The 19,679-nt window shown below is 44.5% G+C and overlaps 1 protein-coding gene across 11 annotated transcripts in view; it reads right to left on the bottom strand.

The window, feature by feature from the left end:
* IL1RAPL2 (interleukin 1 receptor accessory protein like 2) overlaps positions 1 to 19,679 on the bottom strand; it is a 431,040-nt gene that overhangs the window by 352,451 nt on the left and 58,910 nt on the right. For 6 of the 11 annotated variants that reach the window (XM_039387783.1, XM_027716577.2, XM_027716576.2 and 3 more), the window contains one exon: positions 2,214 to 2,314. In XM_039387783.1, the coding sequence (XP_039243717.1) occupies positions 2,214 to 2,295 (82 nt within the window). In that variant the 5' untranslated portion in view covers positions 2,296 to 2,314. Of the gene's footprint in view, positions 1 to 2,213; positions 2,315 to 11,168; positions 11,190 to 12,479; positions 12,566 to 13,928; positions 14,100 to 16,635; positions 16,788 to 19,679 lie in introns of those variants that run through there. The other 5 variants (XM_039387785.1, XM_039387787.1, XM_027716575.2 and 2 more) reach the window with 5 other exon arrangements.

The raw sequence follows: 19,679 nt of genomic DNA on the forward strand, positions 1-19,679 counted from the left end.
CACCTCAGCTCTAAGCTACAGCTAAAACAGTCTTCCTGCTTTCAGACATCCTGCTGTTTACACTGCAGTGCAGCTGCCCACAAATAACCATTACATTCATTTCCTCTTTCCATTCTCCTTCATCAAGACATCAGTAAAAAATAATAATAAAAAAGACTCTGAACCACAGCACCAGCATGTTACAGTTACTGTCACCCTATGGAGCAATACAGTGTCATTGTTTCTTGGTGCATTTCCCTGGTTGCATCCATCCACTATCCCAGATCTTCCACTAAACTAATACAAACAGTTAAAGCTCAGAAGCCTCTGGGGCATCTGTCTCTTCACAACATAAAACATTTAGTGAAGCCCTAAGCAATCAAACAACAGTCCTTCATATCTAAAGATCTTTCAGAAGAGGAGTCAAATTATCAGTTTTGCACCAAGTGCTGATATCACAGAAACAGAAAATTATTTCACACACAATGTAGTGGAAAAAGCAAAAAAAGAAATCAATAGTTTGCTCCATGCAGCAATCAGAATGAGTATTGAAGGTGAGAGCCAACTACATGATTAAGTGCTTGCAGAGAAACTATAATTTTACTTTACATGCGTTTTTCCCCTTCATCTTATTCTCAGCATATCAAATGAAAAGAATAAGAACCACCTATTCACTTGTTGGTTATATTTAGCAAGAAGCAGCCTCACAGTTTTTTTAAAAATATATCATTAAAGGTGAATTACCAGCTGAATGATGCTATGACCACCAGCATGTCACTTCTACAGATGCGTACTTCTGACAAAAGAATTGCAAAGGCTCTTCCTTGCAGCCAGGTGCTGTTGTCTGGCATCAGTGAATAAAGGCTGTTCAATTATATTGATTATGGATGTCACAAAGGGTTCCCATCCAGGCCAGCGACAGCAGTTTTGAAAAACAGGAACACCATCACAGCAGCGTTTAGACCAAGTTCCACCACAGCCAAACCCCATTATCCATGACTGCTCTCACAGGGCAAACAGGGCTCTGGACACAATAACCACAACAAAAAGCCACACACTAGTTCAGTTTAGCAACCTCCATTTACATTTTCCAGCCCAGCAGAGAGAATTCGGCCCAGCATCTGGCAATTCCCAGAGTAACACTTCTTAGCCTGGGGTGTGACATCTAATTCTTTATAACCAAAAACTTTTCTCCTTTGTTCTCAAGAAATGTAGAAATTAAACTTAAAACTGACCACACCAACTGAAATCAGTAATTTCTGTTTGCACCTGCAGTGCTGAGTGTTGGCTGAAGACACTGAGGACAGCAGGATCAACGGGAGCCCTCACACATGTAAGCACAGCACACAGATAGTGCAGAAAAACAAGATAAAGTGCAAGTTTAAAAGTACAACTTTTACTCAGTGTCAGTTACCTGCCCACATACACCAGGCTGTAGCAGACCAACACCACTGTGCAAACCGCAGTGAACCTACTGGTCTGCCCAAAATCCTCCCAAACTCACAGCTTACTTCAGAAAGGCAAACAGTCCAATGAAGTCACTCCCTTTGAGGGGGGAGAGCTGCATGGACTAGAAGTCACTTCAGGCTCAAGTACAGGTGAGCCATTATCCAGGTGAACTGCCTACCCTGGAAGGAGATGCTCTAATGCCTCTTTGAAGTGTTCTGTTACTATTAGTAGGTTTCAAAAGCAGGTGTAAACATAAACCAACTCCTACTCCCTCCCTTCCACTGCCAGAAGAATCAGAGATTATCTACACAGGAAAACTCTTCCCAGTTAATCCTATATATGATCACACATGTGGCCACCATGACGTTTTGGAACGCGATTTTCCAACATACAAAAAAATCATCCAGACTTAGAAGTTACCACAAACCACATCCACAGTTAAGAAAATCCCTTAGCGTGACTAAAAGACTGGATGTTAAAACAATGCCAAAGTTATTATTACCTTGGTGGGGTTTCAGTCAGATCAATCTTTCTTTTTTTTTAACAAAAGAAAACATAAGGACACTTTCAAATAGCTTAAAGTCACACCAGCAGAACATTATGGTGAGAAAATTCATCCTGTAAACATCTGGTAAGCAAACCATACTAATTATGACTTTTTTCTTTTTTTTTTGCAGAAGAGAATAAGCATTATATATGCAAACCAAAAAGCAGCCATCTAAAATGCCTGATTGCATGAGTACTAGGTCCAGATCCAAAAGTAAAAATAATTTTCTGGGACTTACCAGAATTTCTCTTTGACACGAGCTTCAAATTCATGCTGACTACAGTACAGATCACAAGAACCAAGAGAACAAGAGGCTTCATCTTTCACTTTCCGTGTCAGCTGAAATGCAAACATAGTAGTAAGTCTGAATCACAGCTCTTCACTACAACAAAGCAGCAGCTACAGTTAAACTATTTCTCAAAGAACCATTACGGTGCTTAATCTAATGACTTCTGGGTTTATAGTTATGCAGAGGTAGGAAATCATAACAGTTCAAAGCAACTGTGTATGAACAATTTACCTCTATCACACAAAAGGGTTGGGTTTTTTACTAAATGACACCTCAAAAATATAATTTTGCTCTCAAAAAAAAAAAATCACAAGATACAACAGTTTATTTGAAATAGTATGGGTCTAATTGGGCAGATATTTGTATGTTATTTAAGGGGGAGATCCTGACGGTCATAATTAGCTTTGTCTCATACAAACAAGGCTAAACACTTAAAAAAATTCGTATTGTTCAGAAAAACATATAGAGTAGGTTATTCATGCAGTCTCTCTTAGCAACCTTATTTTCCCGCTGGTGACCTTGTAAAAGCTCATAAAATGAATTAATGCTATTCCACAAATTTCTCCTATAAAATGAGGTAAAAGAAGGTGAATAAAATTCAGAAATCAAAGAATCTGGGTCTCAGGATTCTCATTTAAAAGACAAAATTAGTCTCTCCTGGGAACTTTACTACTCACTTTATATTACATACCTTTAAAAAATAAAGAAAAAAAAAAAGGGAAAAATCTAGTTTAGGATTCTATTTTTAATTTTATATAATTACCAGAACTAATTTTGTTTTCATTTACAAATATGAAGCCATTCAAGATAAAATAGCAAGAGCAAACTGAGGCTCCTTCTCTGCATTTAAAAACAGGTAGATTGAATCTGAACTCAGCAAAGCCCAACTCTCTCTTGCTCTCTCTCAAAGAGAGATGATTAATTATAAGCTAGAGTCTCCAAATATATGCTTAGCTTGAAGTCACAGGCCTTGAAGTGGCTTGATATATTTAGACTCCAGGAATTCATCTCCATAACAGATACAGAGTTTTTATCAGGACCCTTATTCTCAGATAAAGAGGGCAGTCATCTGAAATTATTATTTGCACCAAAAGATTCAGCAAACTTTCTATAGCAGTTTCATTTAAACAGAAATGCACAAAACTACCTGCATTAGGAGTCAAAACCAAGGCCAACGAAACAGAATAATTCCTTAAACTCTGTACCACATCTGCCCACTCAGAGGTCCCAAACCCTCAACTTTGGGACCAACCCAGACCCCCGGCACCCAACAGGATAGAGCAGAAAGAGGGTGCAATGTCCTGCAGTTCACCGAAGCTTATTCAGTTTGACTTTATTACATCAAATATCCTTCCCTTGTAATTTTACTACTAGCCTACTGTTGTGTGAAGAATATGTAAGGATATTTTACACGACAGGAATTATGTTGCTATTCAGTTATTTCAAAATTACCACTTGGAACTGAAGTTCTCTTCTTCTCACCTTACTGTACTATAAGCTACAAACAGGCAGTGGATTTTTTTTTTTCCTCTTCCTGAATTCTATGTTCCCGTGGGCACTTTATGCCTATTGATTCCTCACAGTAATGATGCTAAGGCGTTTTCAAGGAATAATATGTGCTGAAGGGTGTCTGACAGTGGTTAATGACAGAATTAGCATTCATTCTTCCTTAACCTCTCCTTGGAGTAACAAAATCCTGAAACAAGCGAGGCCATCCTGACAAGAGAGCTTAAAAAAAAGTAATTGAACTAAATCTTTTGACAGATAATTGTAATGATGTTATGCTAGAATGATTTTCAAGTGTAGCTTTGCAAATTACTTTCTACACTTTCCTCCCTTCAGTTATTACAGCTGAAGTATGGAACTCCTAGGTCCTTTTTCATGTGGGTCCATCCATCTCCACCCCAAACAAGCTATGCTGCATTAAATACATTTAAAAATTCAAAGCAAGTTCTGCCAACCAATATTAATGCTAGGCAGAGGGAAAAATTCTTGGTTCTGTCAGCATTGATAGGAGTTTTGCCTTTTGAAGTCCTGGCCTCATCGAGGCAGTCAGTCTCTGTACCTCCAAAAATCAGGAAAATTGAGCAGGAAAAGGGCAAGAAACTACAGCACTACCTAGTCATTCACAATCAAGCCCACAGCCTCAGCTTGTCACATCTGACACAACCCCACTAAAGCTGGCATGGAAATACATATCAGACTCTGAAGTGTCACCTTCATCATGCGAGACATTCCACCAGAAGAAGGTGGGATTGGTGACACCAGTGTGACCAGTGGGTCAGCTGGTTACTGTCCCGAGACAACAGCCATAGGCAAACAGGCTGCTCGACCTGCCCTCTCACAGATGACTATCTGTAAACATGCAAGTTAACAAAGAACACCAGGTACAATACAAGATCTATTTCCCCCAGAGGAATGTCCCATAGCCAGAAGAGAGAAGGTTGTATGTGTCCAGGACAAAGTTCTAAATTTGCTCACAGGCACTGAGCAGCATTTCCCTGAGGAGCTGCTTACTCTGACTCTGCAAACTCCAAGCAGCTGTGAGTAAGGGCTCACAGTCGTAACAAAAACATAGTACTCTACTGGATACACCTCACAAGAGGGGAACAAAGGTCAGGAACATTCCCAGAAGAGTGAAAAGACATCTTACTTAATAAGGATATAGAAATAACAATTGCAGACAACTTGCCCAAAATCACTGAGAGGGGGGAAGAGAGACACAGAATAAAGTGTTTGTTGAGAAGGTTGAAAGAATCACTAATCTAGACCTTGCTGTGGCCTGCCAGGTTGCATTTGTATCCAGATAAGTAAAGGGAGGTTGTTGCCATCAGAGGGAGAAGTGTAGAAGTAAGGTGAGACAACTTAATTCTCCAACATTCCACTGCCAACAAGGGCACCCCTTCCCTCCTCATACTGCTTGATGCTACAGACCACAGACTTCAGGCAGCTGTCACAGTGACCTGTAAGCACCCAGCAACTACAAGGGACTTGTTGTGATGCAACACAAATTCTGTTCTAACAGAAACCACCCTGACTCCCATATGCTGCCCAATGCCCTTCACCTCTGTTGACAAACTTAGTTCGTTCTTCTGAGTCCTCAGAAAACAAGGCTTGGGAAGTTGTGTCCCATTTTCTTCATGTGCTGCCTGCTGTCCTTCCAGCACCCACTTCAGCTCCTATAGCTTCTGGGACTCAAAAGACTTTCAAGTGACAAGGTTAGAAGGAGGCACTCAGAAACAAGAAGGAAACTGGAGCATTAGTATTCTGCACAAAACCCAGCATAGAGATTCCCAAGTTCACGCTTTAAATATAATTTAGCTTTGCTCTAATTTCTACCATGAGCTTTGTTTATGCAGTGTTCCTTTTCAAAAGAAAACAAGAAAAGCGGTGCATGTGTGCACTCAGGCACACGTCTGTGCACAGGCTGAGATTTGCTGACACACCACGAGGCTCTGTAGGTTCTGGTTTCTCCACAGAAGCTGCGATGCAGAAGGCACTCGTTAAAAACAGCAGCCCACCTCTTTAGTGATTGCCAATTGTCAGGTTTTGCTGCTCAGAAATCTCACAGAAATAAATCACCATTTTCCCCCCACACACAAAGGATGAAATGGCAACAGTAATCCTTTCACTGTCTTTACAGTATGCTAGATGGTGACTTCTGTTCATTTCTTTTCAAACCATTTCCCCACTCTACTTTTTAAGGCTTTAAATTTTAATATGAACTCTCTCTCAGGTCTTCTCTTTTGCCGACACACCATACTAAGCTGTTTATTACTAAAAGATTCTCAGTCTATCTAATATGTTGGTTGGAAGCAACCCACAACGGGCACCGGATCCTTTTTTTTCATAAACAGAAACAAAAAATACTTAGGATCAGAGATGCATGTTAGCTCAAATAACGTATCTTCAGCTCTACTTGGTAGGGGTCATGCAGTGTTCCTCGCTCTGCTGCTCAATGAGCATCAAAGAATATTTCATTTTGCCTAATTCATTGTGCATCTTCACCATCATAACCAGCCACTTAAGTTGTCTAAATACACAATGAACATTAATTCTACAAGGCAGTGTGCATTCAGCATTTGTCTTGCTGGATCTAAGCCTCCATTTGGCTCAGGTCCTTAACTAGACTCACATATGGCTCATTCTCCTTGTTCAGCTGAAATTTTAAGAGAAATTTAAAAATGAGGGAAGCATGGAGGGTACCTGTCAGTGCTCGTGTTGTGCAGACTGAAAGTAAACATCAACAGTGAGACAACATCTAGAGTATTTGAGATTATTACTGGCTCAGCAGTGTATCAGCTGCTTGACAGCATACAAGGAAAAAACAAGGTCTTGTCCTGAGGAAGCAAAGGGAACCACAACTAAATACACAAAGCACCTGACAAGGTTACAATACTGATCTGTAATGATTCCTCTAAAGGCTGAACAAAAACTGTAAAACTCACAGATCTTTTGGGATGTGATTGGAATAAACACAGAATCTTGTCATTTATTTCAGAAGAAACAAACAGCACGACCCCTTAGGTGTCAACACTGAGGTTTTGCTTGAAAGATTGTAATGCTTCTATTAAAAAGTTAAATATCTTCCAAATGGCAACCACAGAAGATACCAAGAGGAGCATCTTAAAGTTTCAAAAGGCATCTTACAGTGTAGAACAGAAACAAAAAAAATGAGCTTCACTGCCAAGCACAAAAGAAAAATACTGTGGATGGCCACCACCCCATAACTCCCCCCTTTAATATGTCTGGCTGCAGAGGGTAGAAGTGAATTTAGTTATGTTAAGGTGGCAATCAGACTCAACACTATGAGCAAATTCCTGGTTTGTCCTGTAGAGAAAACCCTGCAAGCATTAACACAAGAACCTTTTCCACCAAGGACTTTCTGATCCAATAGCTGCCTAAAATAGTGCTCATTTATGGTAAAAAAAAATGAAGAGCAGGAATTGGAAAAATCCCCTGAAATATTCCAAATACAGATAAAGATTCCAATATCTATAGGTTCAAAATGCTAACAAGATTGATGAGCATACCATGCATGCACTCATCTAAATCTCTACTAAGAAAATTCAACAAAAACTTGAGCAGCCCATCTTCACAGATTTGTGAACCAGAAGAACTAGGACTACCTAGCACTGATTAGCAGATTGAGTTCTATCAGCTCACACCACGCACTGACCTCATTCCCTAAGCAACTCCCTCACACAGAATTCAAGTTCATTATATCTTCAAATTGGATTTTAAATCCCTCAATTGTACTTGTCCCCTATTGCAGCAACTCCTGCACTTGGAAACACAGAAAGCAACTGTAAGGAGGAACAAGACTGACAAAGGAGTGTGAAAGTTAACTATTGTTTTTTAAGCCTCATGCCCAGCTGCACCATTAGCGATGTACTGATTCAGCACTACCCTGGATTCTACAGAGAACTATTGTTCCAGCCTTTACATTGCAATATTCTAACTACACATCCCAGGAAAGATGGATATGCTTGTCCAGTATCACAGCTTTTAAATTTGAGTAGTCCAGTCCTTTTATAGACATTCAAAGTGAAATACGTGTTGTGGGAGGAGGATTACAGCTGTACTGCAAGCCCTCGTGGTTTATGAGGTCAACATAATGGATCAATTAATTTACAGGCTTTTTTTCCCTCCTAGAGTTGAAGCTATTAATATTCTACATATATTTACTTCTGCAGCTTGTGGTTTAATCAATACAGTACTTCAGGCAACATGAAGTACTGTAGGAAATGTAAAGACTGTCAGACCCAGAGAGGTTAGCTTTACAGAGTGGGGCTTAGCCTCTTACCACCCTGCAGAAGTACTTAAAAGATTACAGAAAAGCCAGTTGAGGGAGAGAAGAAAATGTGAAGACAGTCTACACTTGGAAAGCTAAACCTGTGCACTTACACTGTGGAACAGGGAGTGATTTTAAGAATCATTTTAAATCAGCTGAAGTCCTAGAACTGACACAGTTACAGCAAGACAGTTCCCAAACTGCAGCAGTAATCAGAGCCACCCAAGGGAAAGAGGAGCCCCAGCCCTGAATGACCACATATGCTTCCCAAAGCTGAGAAGGCTGCTGGGCACTGTCCCAGAAGGGCAGACTTCTTCTGGGCAGAGGCCAACTCCGAGGCTGCTCTCTCAGACTCAGCCCACCCAGCCCACCCTGGGCTGTGGAGAAGCTCCGCTCAGAACAAAAAGGACTCTGAATCCTGCTTTTCAGAACTCTGGGTAAAAAAACCCTCGTTGCTGATGAGAATTCTTAGGCTCCAGAGCTGCTGATAAACCTTGGAAATTCCAGAAAACCCAAGGTTTCACTTGACTCCAGCTCTTCAGTCGCTGACACCCAGAACAAACACCACTGCTCAGGTCGTGGGTCTTTTCTCCTGAGTGCTTTAGACAGCCCTGCCAGTGATCACAGGTCCCCTCTACAGAGCCTCAACTACAAAAGAAGAAGACATTTCAGATTAAAAGAGATGAGAAAAGACCATTTTCACCCACACCAATTTCACTCACTGCGCACTGCTCTTATATCAATAAGGAAGTCTGTCCAATTCACAGCTGCCTACGCAGGAGCATTATTAAGCCAAAAGATTAGATGCTTTGCTTCTTTCATACTCATACCAACCGTGCTTCCCAAGCAGCTTTTGCAGAAAAGCTATTAAAAATGGAGAAAGACAGTTCAAAAAGAGGCCTCAATCCTGAAAGATAGTATATCCCTCCTCTTCCCCCCCATACTGCTTCTCTCCTTCCCCTTGTGTTCCTCAAGGCTCGTTATGGAGGTGCTCAGCACAAAGAGAACTAGATTTTAGACTGGGCTGCCATCTGCATGCTGAAACATTCCCTGCTTTTATAGAGAAACTGTTTTTACAGTGTCTAAAAACATTCCCCTTTCCAGGACCACATAGAATATGGACTGCAGCTATAACTGTCAGCTGTATTGACATTATATTTGCTCCTATATACACTCACACCTCTGCAATATTAACACAATAACAATATCTGCACTATTGATGGCAAAGCTGATCCACATTCACTCCTGCACATTAATGAAACAAGCTCTGAGAGAACACAACTCCGCATGAGATGTGTTCAGAAATTCATTCCCTGATCTCATTTGTGGCCACATGCTTCCCTAACTAATACCTAATGCTCAAAGAAGACAGAATTAACAGAAAAAGATGATATAGCAGCTGTTAGGCTTCTTATAAAACACTCTTCTACAGTTTTTCACTTAGAAAACACAGTTCCAGAGAAGCCAGACAGGGCACTTGGCTGCCAAACAGAGGCAAGATGCTTTCACTGAACTCAGCACAATCTCAGTACCTTAAAGTGATAAACATATTCTTGATGGGGATTTTTTTTCCCCTTACATAACCAGAGTCTGACCTTTACATATATGTACTGCCATATTTATCTGGATGAAAATAAGAATTTAAGCAAGCAAACAAACAAACAATACTCTCCCCAGAATTTGAGAATCATGAGAAAATGCTTACAGAATATTCCTTCCACATATTTTATGGAAATCTTGAAAACAACGGGGTTTTGTTCTGATGCACCCAAAATTAAAGTGAAACACATACTTTATGTGCTCTGAAATTGCTCTACCAAATAGACATCCTCGTTAATTTAATTTTTACATATAACAGTGAGAAGAGGGGTGGAAGGAACTCTCTGTAGTGCTTTTGGGGTGAAAAGGATCAGCCAAAACCCCTGCAGAAGTTTCTAACACACAGTCTCTCTCTCACCAGCTTTGTCACTGAACATAACCCATCCCTCAGTCCACCACCTATTCCAGGAAGGTTTACCTGAATCTAGTACCAGATGCCAGAGGAAACCCTGACCATCAAGGCTAGCAAATAGATCCTATTTATTTTCAGCAAGGGCAAGATCTCTTCCCTCTGTCTTCTTTTCAAGGCTGTTTAAAGGAAGATTTATGTTTAGTTTGACATCCTGAAGAGCAAATTGCCTCTTAAAGTGCCTCTTTTTTTTTTGCGATACACTTTAAATGTTCACTCCCCCTTCCAGCACTAAAGACCTCCTGATAAACAGTTCACATTGTTTGAGGAAGGCTTAGAAATGATGAGCAGACATGGTTTCCCATATAGCCCTTTAAGGCTGTTTAATAGTTGTTCACGATTTAGCATCCCTTGATATTTTCAGCTTGTGCTTGAGTTTGAAGTGAGAGATTATTCAGAGCATGAATGTTTTGGAGAGCAGGAAAAGTCCATACATTATAAATGCTTTATTTGTACTTCTTACGGTGAGTACAAATTCTCAGCCCTTTCCCTCAGATGCACAGGTCCAGGCCACCAGCCCCAGCCATCCCTGCCAGCTTCCCACCTCAGCCAGCCCCCAGCCAGTAGGGATGGCTGCCTGCACATGGCTCCTTGGAACTTTTCCTCCACCTCTGGTCCCACAAGGGCATCACAACTCAGGACATAGAAAATTTTGAACTAACAGCCTCTCCCTTCCAAATGCCACGTAGAAGACACTGTTCTCCTTAGCTTTAACTGATTACTGTAACATGTACCCTTCTCTCCCAGGAAACAGCTGTAGTCAGGGTAAAAATTACTCTGCTTATGCAAACAAACCAAATCCCCTTACAGACACATCCCAGCCTGAGAGCCTGGATGCTCCCGTCATGTCCAAGCAGGCAGAGCACGCCAAGGGGTATGGGCCTCACATGCTGTCCCCATTCCCTCCTCCTTGCTCTCCAGCAGCCTGTCTGCATCTCTGCTGGGCTCCTCACACACACACTGCTCCATACACAAGCTGCCCGTTATCTCTGCCAGGAACTGCCCCCAGCAGCTCCCAAAAGCCTAAACCCTCCATGGCTCAAGCTTAGAGTGGCAAGGGACAACACCCATGAGATCCTGAGCCCAGTAAGTGTGCTCCTACCTGCCTCTGCTTCCACACTCCTCTGCAGCCTCATCTGGGCTTAAGGCTGCAAAGTCTAGCTTCTTCTGAGGCCTCCAACCTCCATCAAATCAGGAAACTTCCTCCTCCCTCTCCCACACCACCAATCTCTGCCTGATCAGAAATGATTTGTGCCACAAGAACAGCCTTTCTGCTAAGCTCACCTTCACCCCACCAGCCTATGAATCCCTCCAGACACTCACAGGCTCTTTTTTGATCTGACTTCTGTTTGGAGAATGGTCAGTCCCCCCACATTGGTTTCCAACAGCTTCAGCTACTGCACTGCTTCAAAGTGCAGCCATCAGACCAGCAGCTCTGAAGATTAAAAGGCTTTCCATCACTCTGCTCTGCGAGACACGGAGCAGTTCAGACAACACTGGCTGATACCACGTATGCACAGAGGCTCCAGTAATTGCATGGCATCCACCAAAATTGACTCAAACTCGCTAAGTGCATTAATGTGGCACACCTGGCCTTTCTTACTTCTCATGTAAGCAAATCTTCTTCCCTTTTCCCTCCCCTTCCCTCCCCATTTTGCTGGTAAAGCATCAATCACGAAACAATTTGAAGATGAACCTCCTATGAGCTTCTAAGCAATGTAAAAGTAAAAGAGTGGTCTGCAGAGAACTGCAGAGAACTCCTGAGCCTTACAAAGGGAACAACCAAAGATTCATCTCTCTCCTGTGCTCACCTGCAGCTCAAGCAGGGGGGTGAGTACAAGGAAGTCTTGTTATCAGCTAGCTGAACGTTCCCAGCTGATCACCCCTCCCTGGTACCCAGGTGTGGGCCATAAGTGCACATACCCAGGCACGCAGGATATGTGCTTTCCAACACCCTTGATCACCAGCTAGAAAGCTTTAGTTCAGTAGAGGAAGGACTCCCCTCGCTGATTCGGATCTGGAGCATGCTGGAGGTGCAAGCTGCTGCCTAGCAACACAAGCACTCTGCGTGGAGGTCGGACCATGCCCCAGTCCTCCCACTGCAAGAGGTCTCCTATGCCCAGAGAAACATCCTCACAAGGATGCAATCCTTAGTAATTTCTCAGAAAGCCATCCTGCACATCACCTGCACAACACTTGCTTAACCACAGACTCGCCAAATCCTTATGAACACTGACTGTGCCTTGGTGAACTGCCAGAACTCTTCTAATGTTTACTGCACATGCATTGCACCCTGCTGGCTTAGGGAGCCCAAAATCCCAAATCCTAGCGGGTTCCACTGTCTCCTCTGCAGTCACTCTATTGCAAAGCAAGAGACTGACTCGCTGTCAGGCAGCTTGTCCTCCAGACTTACCTCCTGCCTCGGGTCTGGCACGAGCAAAGCCTTTCAGACACCATGTCCTCCTCAGGGCTGGCCCGCTCCTGCCTCTGGAGGGAAGTCCCTTCCCATGCACTACCCAGAGGCAGGGCAGGCAGTCACCTGCTCTTACAGATATCACAGACTGTCAGGCAGCCACACAGTTTTATCCCTGATGAGGAATAACAGCCCCTTTTAGGCACGGACAACAAGTATTTGGGGTGAGTGCTTCTCTCAGGTGTGAATGCAACCATAATCATGCAGCACCTGAGCACCCTGAAATAGCCCTTGCCCACTGCCTTTCCCTCCTCCCCCAGCAGGTCACCTCGCCTTGCACCCACCTCTAAGAATACTCTGAAAAACCTCAAAACTATCCGCACTCTGATGGTAATATTGTAACACCCAAAAACCGCACACACGCACTAAAAATCTACACATATATTTTTAAAAATCAGGATAAAAACAAGACAACGTAAACACTGCCGAGGAGCACGACAAAGTGCTGTCTCCTGCCACGATGGGTTTTTCCTCGCAGTACAAACCTAAGTTTGCGTCTTAATCCAAAAGAAGCAGAAATTGCCCAAAGCACACAGACCTTACTGTAACTTTGAGAAACCGCAGCTTACAGCATTTTCTATTAGAAACTTTTGATTCTTTGAATCCTAGCAGAGACAGCAGCCTAGGGACAGGCTGTTTGAAAACACCCGCTGAATCAATTGTTTGAGACAGGTTTTGCGCCCTTTAGCAGGTTTCCGTCAGACCCCAAAAGAAACCAGAGCAGCCTTATTTGCCACGGAATTTTCGGAGGCAGCGAGAGATTTCAAGTTCCAGCGTTCTGGACCCACCGCGGTATCTCAAAGCAGCCAAGCCTCCAAAGAACCGATACCTCTTCAACAGGCTCCACCGCGCTGCAACATCCCAAAGGGCAACTGCTCTCGTGCTTTTATTTTAAATCCCCGGCAGTAACATTTTACCCGGGAAGCCCCACGAGCGCTCGCGGCGCTGAGTGAGAGACCCTCGGTACTAACTCAGACCGCCCTTCGTGACAGAAAAACCCTCCCGGCGCCTCCAGAGCCGCAGGGCTCGATCCGGGGAGCGGCGGAGTGGCCGCGCCAGCACGGACGGCTCCGGCCACGGCCCCGAGCAGCTGCTCCGAGACCGGCGGCGCCGCGGGACGGAGCCGGAGCTGCGGGTGTTCCCTGCCCGGAGCCCCTCGGGAGCGCCCCGGCACCAGCGGGACCGCCGGGGCTCCCTCCTCCTGCTCGGGAGTTGCGGGAGGGAGGCGGCGGCAGCCGCATCTTCCCAGCCCCGTCCCGCGCGCAGCGGCGGCACCGAAGGGGGGGGACTCCTTACACCCGAACTTTTCTTTTTCTGAGGGAAGATTTCTTTTTTCCTTTTGAATTAAAAAAGGGAGCTGCCGCGAGACGCGCCGCGCGCAGGGCTCACCTCCCCAGCGGCTCCCCTCTAGGTCTCCATGCCGGGCGTCCCCCCCGCCGCGGAGGCAGCGGGAGCTGCGGGCCGGCGGTGCCGGGCGAGGGCGGCCCGTGTGCGCGGAGCGCGGCTCCCGCCCGTGGGGTCGCGGCGGAGCGGGACCGGGATGGGGACGGGGATCGGGATGGGGACGGGACCGGAGCGGGGCCGGGACCGCGCGCGCTCCCCCCGCCGGCCCCGCGCGCGGCAGGTGCGCCCGCCCGCCACGCGCTCAGAGACGCCGCAGCGCCCCCTGGCGGCCGCGCCGCGCCAGGGCACCGCCCCGGCCCCGCTGCCCCCGCGCCGGCACCGCCCGGACCAGCGGCGGGACCAGCGGCGGGACCGCCCCGCCCGCGCCGCCACAGGGACCCCCCAGAGCCCCGCAAGGCCCCGGCGGGGAGGGGGCTGTCGGTCCTAGAAGGGGCCGCGCACGCGGCCGCGGTCTCGGCAGTAGAAAACGGCCAAGAGAGGGATGGAGGGAGCGACCCAAAGGGCTGCGGAGGCGCCGCCCCGTCCAAGGGGGTCTGGCGGGGCTGGGATGGGAACAGGCGGCGTTGAACCTCCCCGCGCTGGGGCAGCGCGCGGTGCCAGCGCAACCCGGGGCTCCCGAGGGTCGCAGCGAACACGCAACATCCCTCCGGGAGCAGCACCCGCGGCCGTTCCGCCCCTTCCCCGGGCAGCGCCGGGCTGGCCTCGGGCTGCCCGCCCCACTTGTATCGGTTTCAGTTCGATGGAGAGCGGTGCGACTCGCCCCCGGGGTTACAGCATCTGCACTGAACGGGGAGAAGCCGCTTTCAAACCCGCTGCACATTTTCGCACCATCATTAGCATCAATTTAACCAGCCCTGCCTTCAACTGGACCAGGCTAAGTTTCTCTTCTCTAACTCTGCTTCTGACATGGCACATCCATGCTTTCCGCAGCATGGTAGTGTTATTTTTAGTTTCCCTGCGCTGCTTTTTATTCGCTTTTAAATAGCTTAGAATAGCTCCATGCAGAATATAATCTACTTCTGCATTTTGCTCAGATTCACAGGAGGACCCAGTTTTGTCACGCAACTGCGATACAGGCAGGAAAATCACGGGCCAAATTCCTGTAAGTGCACTTCAGGCTCACGTAAGCGGCACGACTTTAGGGTGCCAGTGCTGGGACCGACTGGTGCTGTGTCACAGGGCGAGCGATCGTCACTCCTGCACGTGACCCTTGCGAGGCTGCAAACACTAAGCAACGCAGCGGTGGGAAGCTCATAACCCAAACAGCAGCCACACACAGGAAAACACCTTCCTTGCAAGACCCGCACCAGAGAAGTTAAGCATCCTCTCAGCATCAGGCAGCTGAGAAGAGTCAGATCCTACTCAGTCACACACAGTCCACCCCAGCTATACATCAGTGTCAGCACCTTTGCGATTATTGATGGTAAGCCAAGAAAACACTCAGCTCTGCTTTCAGGTCTTTATCACATATGCAGAGCTGACAATTAGAAACATTGTCCTGTTACCTACAGACAAAGCAAGTTTGAACTAGATACCATACAGGGACAACAAAAGTAGCAGCATGTTTAGGCATTTCTCTGAGTATAACCATCCTTTAAAGCCTCTCTTAAGGAGGTGCTGGGGATGAACAGCCACATTGTTCTGCAAGGTGAGGCCAAGAACAACCAAATGTGGTGACTTTTCCCAGTCCCAGTCATGAAGGGGACTCAGGCACACTCAAAGTATTCTTACATACAGTAAATGAGCAAAACTATTGTAGAGCAGGAATGTGAAAAAAAAAAAAAATCAGTAAACTTGCCCATTTTTTCTGCCTGTATAATTCTTTTAACTAATTAGAAAGAGAGAATATGTTGCCAGGAGACCTTGCTTCTTCAGATGACATAGATGTCTTCTGCAATTTATAACTTCTTGCACTTCGGCTACTCTTTCATTTCTCCTGGCATGATTACAGTGTAAAAGTGCTATTTTTAACATTATTTACCAAGTCACATACTAAAGTCTCTTTTTAGCTGAATTAAAAGATTTAAAGCCTAAAATAAAACATCCCATGGACTCTGATATATACAGTTAGGTGAAGCTGTAGTTAATGATACCTCAGAATTATACTTGAACTTAAAATGAATAAATAATGTGGTATTCATTAGACATTCTTCAGCACTTTATAATAAGTCAAAAAATGTTAATTATTAGGCTCACTATATGAATTTATACATTATTCATAAAAAAGAGGGTGACTGATTTTTTTTTTTTTAAACCAACTTTGTTTCCCTTACTCTGATCTCATCTCAGCCCATTGTGGAAAATAATCCATTTCACAGACAAGAGTAGTATGCCATACAGCTGTCAGTCTTTAGGTAGGCTCAGTAGGAATGAAAAGAGGAATGTGGTATTCATGGAGTTGAATACAGAGCAGAAGAGATCAACCTTCAGAGGAATTGTAGGAACAGCCTGCCATGCACCAGGCCTTAGGCTAGTTTCTGATGAACCACTAAAGAAGTAATGAGCTCTGCTTTGGCCTTTGTTTCTGACCACCTTTTTGCTGTTGTTTTTTAATGTGTGGCAAAGCTGGCCAGGGACCCCAGCTGAGGCTTCCCAGATGCACTGTGTGTTGTAGCCACACACATAGGAAACAGAGAATAATGCAGCTGATCCCGATAAAAATAGGACAGAAAAGTTATTCCTGCTGTCATACCTGTACATACTTGGAAAGGATGTCCAAAGAGACTGGTGAGCTCAGGTAACATCAAGCTGTAAGTCTGTGGAGAGCCAGGAACCGAATGCATCACCTCAAATCCCATTTAGTTCTCCCATCCTTGATTTGCTACATCTTTCCATTCTTTCTGCTAACCAAATTACTTCATGCCAGAGAATTCACTGAAAAAGATTGTTTTCCACTGTCAGTTAGCTTTGGGAGAGTTCCCAGATACACCTTCTTAATCAGTATTAATCAATCTATGTGTAGACTCACTCATATCTGTTATGATTAGATTGTAGCCAAACATCCTTTTCTGACAGCCACCAATGGAGGCTGCTCTCCTAGCTGCTCTTTTCTCATCTCCCAAGGACAGATGTCAAATATGACAGGTTTAGTTTGACTTCAAAAAGCAGAAATTAAAGAGCTTTCACATGAGCAACTTGCTTGGCAGAGCTGAGATACAAAGTAAGCAGCCTCCAGCAAGAATAAGGTAGTTGTGGGGGCATAGACTGCCCTAATAAACCCTACCACTAACACAGCTACTTCCAGAAGGAGCCACCATCCATGCTGGGATCAGGAGACTCTCAGTCTTTCCATGAACCTGTGCTCCTGAATCTGCATGATTCTCACATCTTTCTTTCCTGAATGGGAAGATGACAGGATGAGAAAATTTACAGCTGTGTGAAGTCACACTTATTGACTTTATGTCTAGTCCTTTGTATACAGCAGCACAGATTCAGGTCTGATCTCTGCGAAATATGGCCACACATGGAAACTGTGTGTGTGTGTGAGTGTGTGTGTGAGTGTGTGTATGTTCCTGCTCCAAAGAGCCCCTGTGATGACCAACATAAGCAAGAGGAAATAAGACTGACAGCTATGTCCATCAGTCCATCTCTGAAAACACCATCAGACCTTCCCAGCAATTAACTTCAGCAGTGATGCAAAGCTGATAGATAACCCCCCTGCAGGCGCAAGCACGCAGCCTCCCTCAGCCCGGGTGACAGTGACAATGACCATCACCCACTCCCACGCTGCATCCGCCATCCCCAGCCACTCTGTGTCCTGCTGCCCAGGGCCCCATGCTCTGTGCAGGCTACTCTGCCAGCAGCACCCACATCACCGGAGCAGAGAGAGGCGGAAGAGCTGATCCATGAGGATGTGAGATGCTGATGCTGCAACCACAGAGCACAGAAGGGAGCTCATCGCAGAGAGACTTGGCAGGGCAGCATTTACATGGGACAAAAGCCAAAGCAAAGAGTGCCTGTTGTGAGAGGAAGGAGTAGGACATCGACGGCCGGATAACACCGGATAAAGGATTAGCTACAGGAAGGAATAAACTGACAAGGAGAGAATCCTGCCTGGCTGGTAGCAGACATGATTCTGATCACCACTTTTCAGGAGACAAACACAGAGCTACATAGTAACATATTTCCAGTTGAGCTCCGCAAAGAGGGATTTTTAATAGAGTGCCAATTCCCTTCAGTTGCAGGGCCTCGCACAATAATGCCACTGCTGTTGACTGAAGTTGCACACACATAGTATAAAGCAGCAGTAAACGCCAAGATTTCAAACATCATTTTGGATTTGACATTCTCCTGGGTTATTTCAAGTGAAAGATAAATGCACTATCTTCCAAGCAGTAATCTTATTTGATACTGACAACATACACAAGTAGTTAAGTTTGGAATAGGGTAACTTTCTCACTTTTATGCTTGAAAGCTGAAGATAAAATTATTAAGCATTTTGCATGTACAGAGTACAAAAAGAGTGACTGCTCTGCATAGGTACATGAATTGGAAAATAAGAATTTCCTTCCCCAAAGAATAACATGACAGCTTTACAGCAGAGATAACATCTTCATGCAGTAGTCATTATATTTTTGTAAAAGATACAACATATTGACTATTCACCTGTTTCTCTTGACCGGCCAACAGCAGAAATGGAAGCACTGTTTGGGATTAATTAAAATTAGACACAAATCCTAACTTTGCCTTAATCCAGCAAATAGCTAGGAAGCTTGTCAGAGAAAGTGCTCAAATGGAGAGCTCTTTTTCACATGCAGAACAGTTTGTGGAGCAGGAATGTAAAGTCCACTAATAGATAGCGGAAATATGCTTCCATTTCCCATTTGGAAATTTCTCAGACAAGACTAAGACAAATGCTGCCTTTGTCTGTTTATTTTACTTTTTGGTGGGAGAACCAATAATCAGCAAAAAAAAAGGCAGGTGGATGGAGAGGTGTAAAAATAATCAGCACACACAAACTCTTGTACTGGTGATTTCTGTCCTCTGGATGAGATGCAACTACACAATCTATCCAGTAACTCTGAGACCACTGGTGAGCACCAACAGCATCCTAAAACAGAAATCCTAGTAACAGAAAAGTTCTCCATCAGCCCCTTGTTTCTCCTCCCTTCATCCCCTTTCAGTTGCTCTGTATGTGACAGCACAACTGTGGTTGGCAGAGACACCGAGACAAAAGATTAAATGCAAGCTGTGCTTCTCCTAACCTCTTGTGGGATTTAGAGAAGCTAATCAATGTTGGATTCACTTGTATTCCACAGATCATTTTTGTTTGACAGTATCTAATCATAATTGCAGAAATCCCACTGCAATACAGAGTTTGGCAAATTCATCTTGGAACAGCTCATTTGGCGCAAACTTAGATTATATTTTAACTCCAATGCTGAGAAATTACTGAGAAGATGACAAGCACGGTTAGTTTTAGATGCCACAAGCTGAGGAAAAAGAGGTAGGTTACCTAAAACAATCTCATCACATTTTGTAACTTTGTCCTCATAAAATGCAAATTTCTGCAAGTGGATGGTTTGAAAAACATAGTTTAAGAAGTAAAAGGAAATAAAAGCTAGAAAACAACAAATAACAATGTTGATCTCCTATGTTTTTTCTGTTACAGATTCCTTTTCCCCTCTCTGTTTTTTTGCTTCTAGAGAAGAATAAATTAATACAGCACTTTTTTTAAATTTCATTGTGTTTGTAGCAAACAATAGAAATTTTAAATCTGGTTGTAAAAATTGGACT

The sequence above is a fragment of the Pipra filicauda genome, unplaced genomic scaffold (assembly GCF_003945595.2).
Source record: "Pipra filicauda isolate LSUMZ 115617 unplaced genomic scaffold, ASM394559v2 scaffold58_size5111680_pilon, whole genome shotgun sequence".
Classification (NCBI taxonomy): Eukaryota; Metazoa; Chordata; class Aves; order Passeriformes; family Pipridae; genus Pipra; species Pipra filicauda.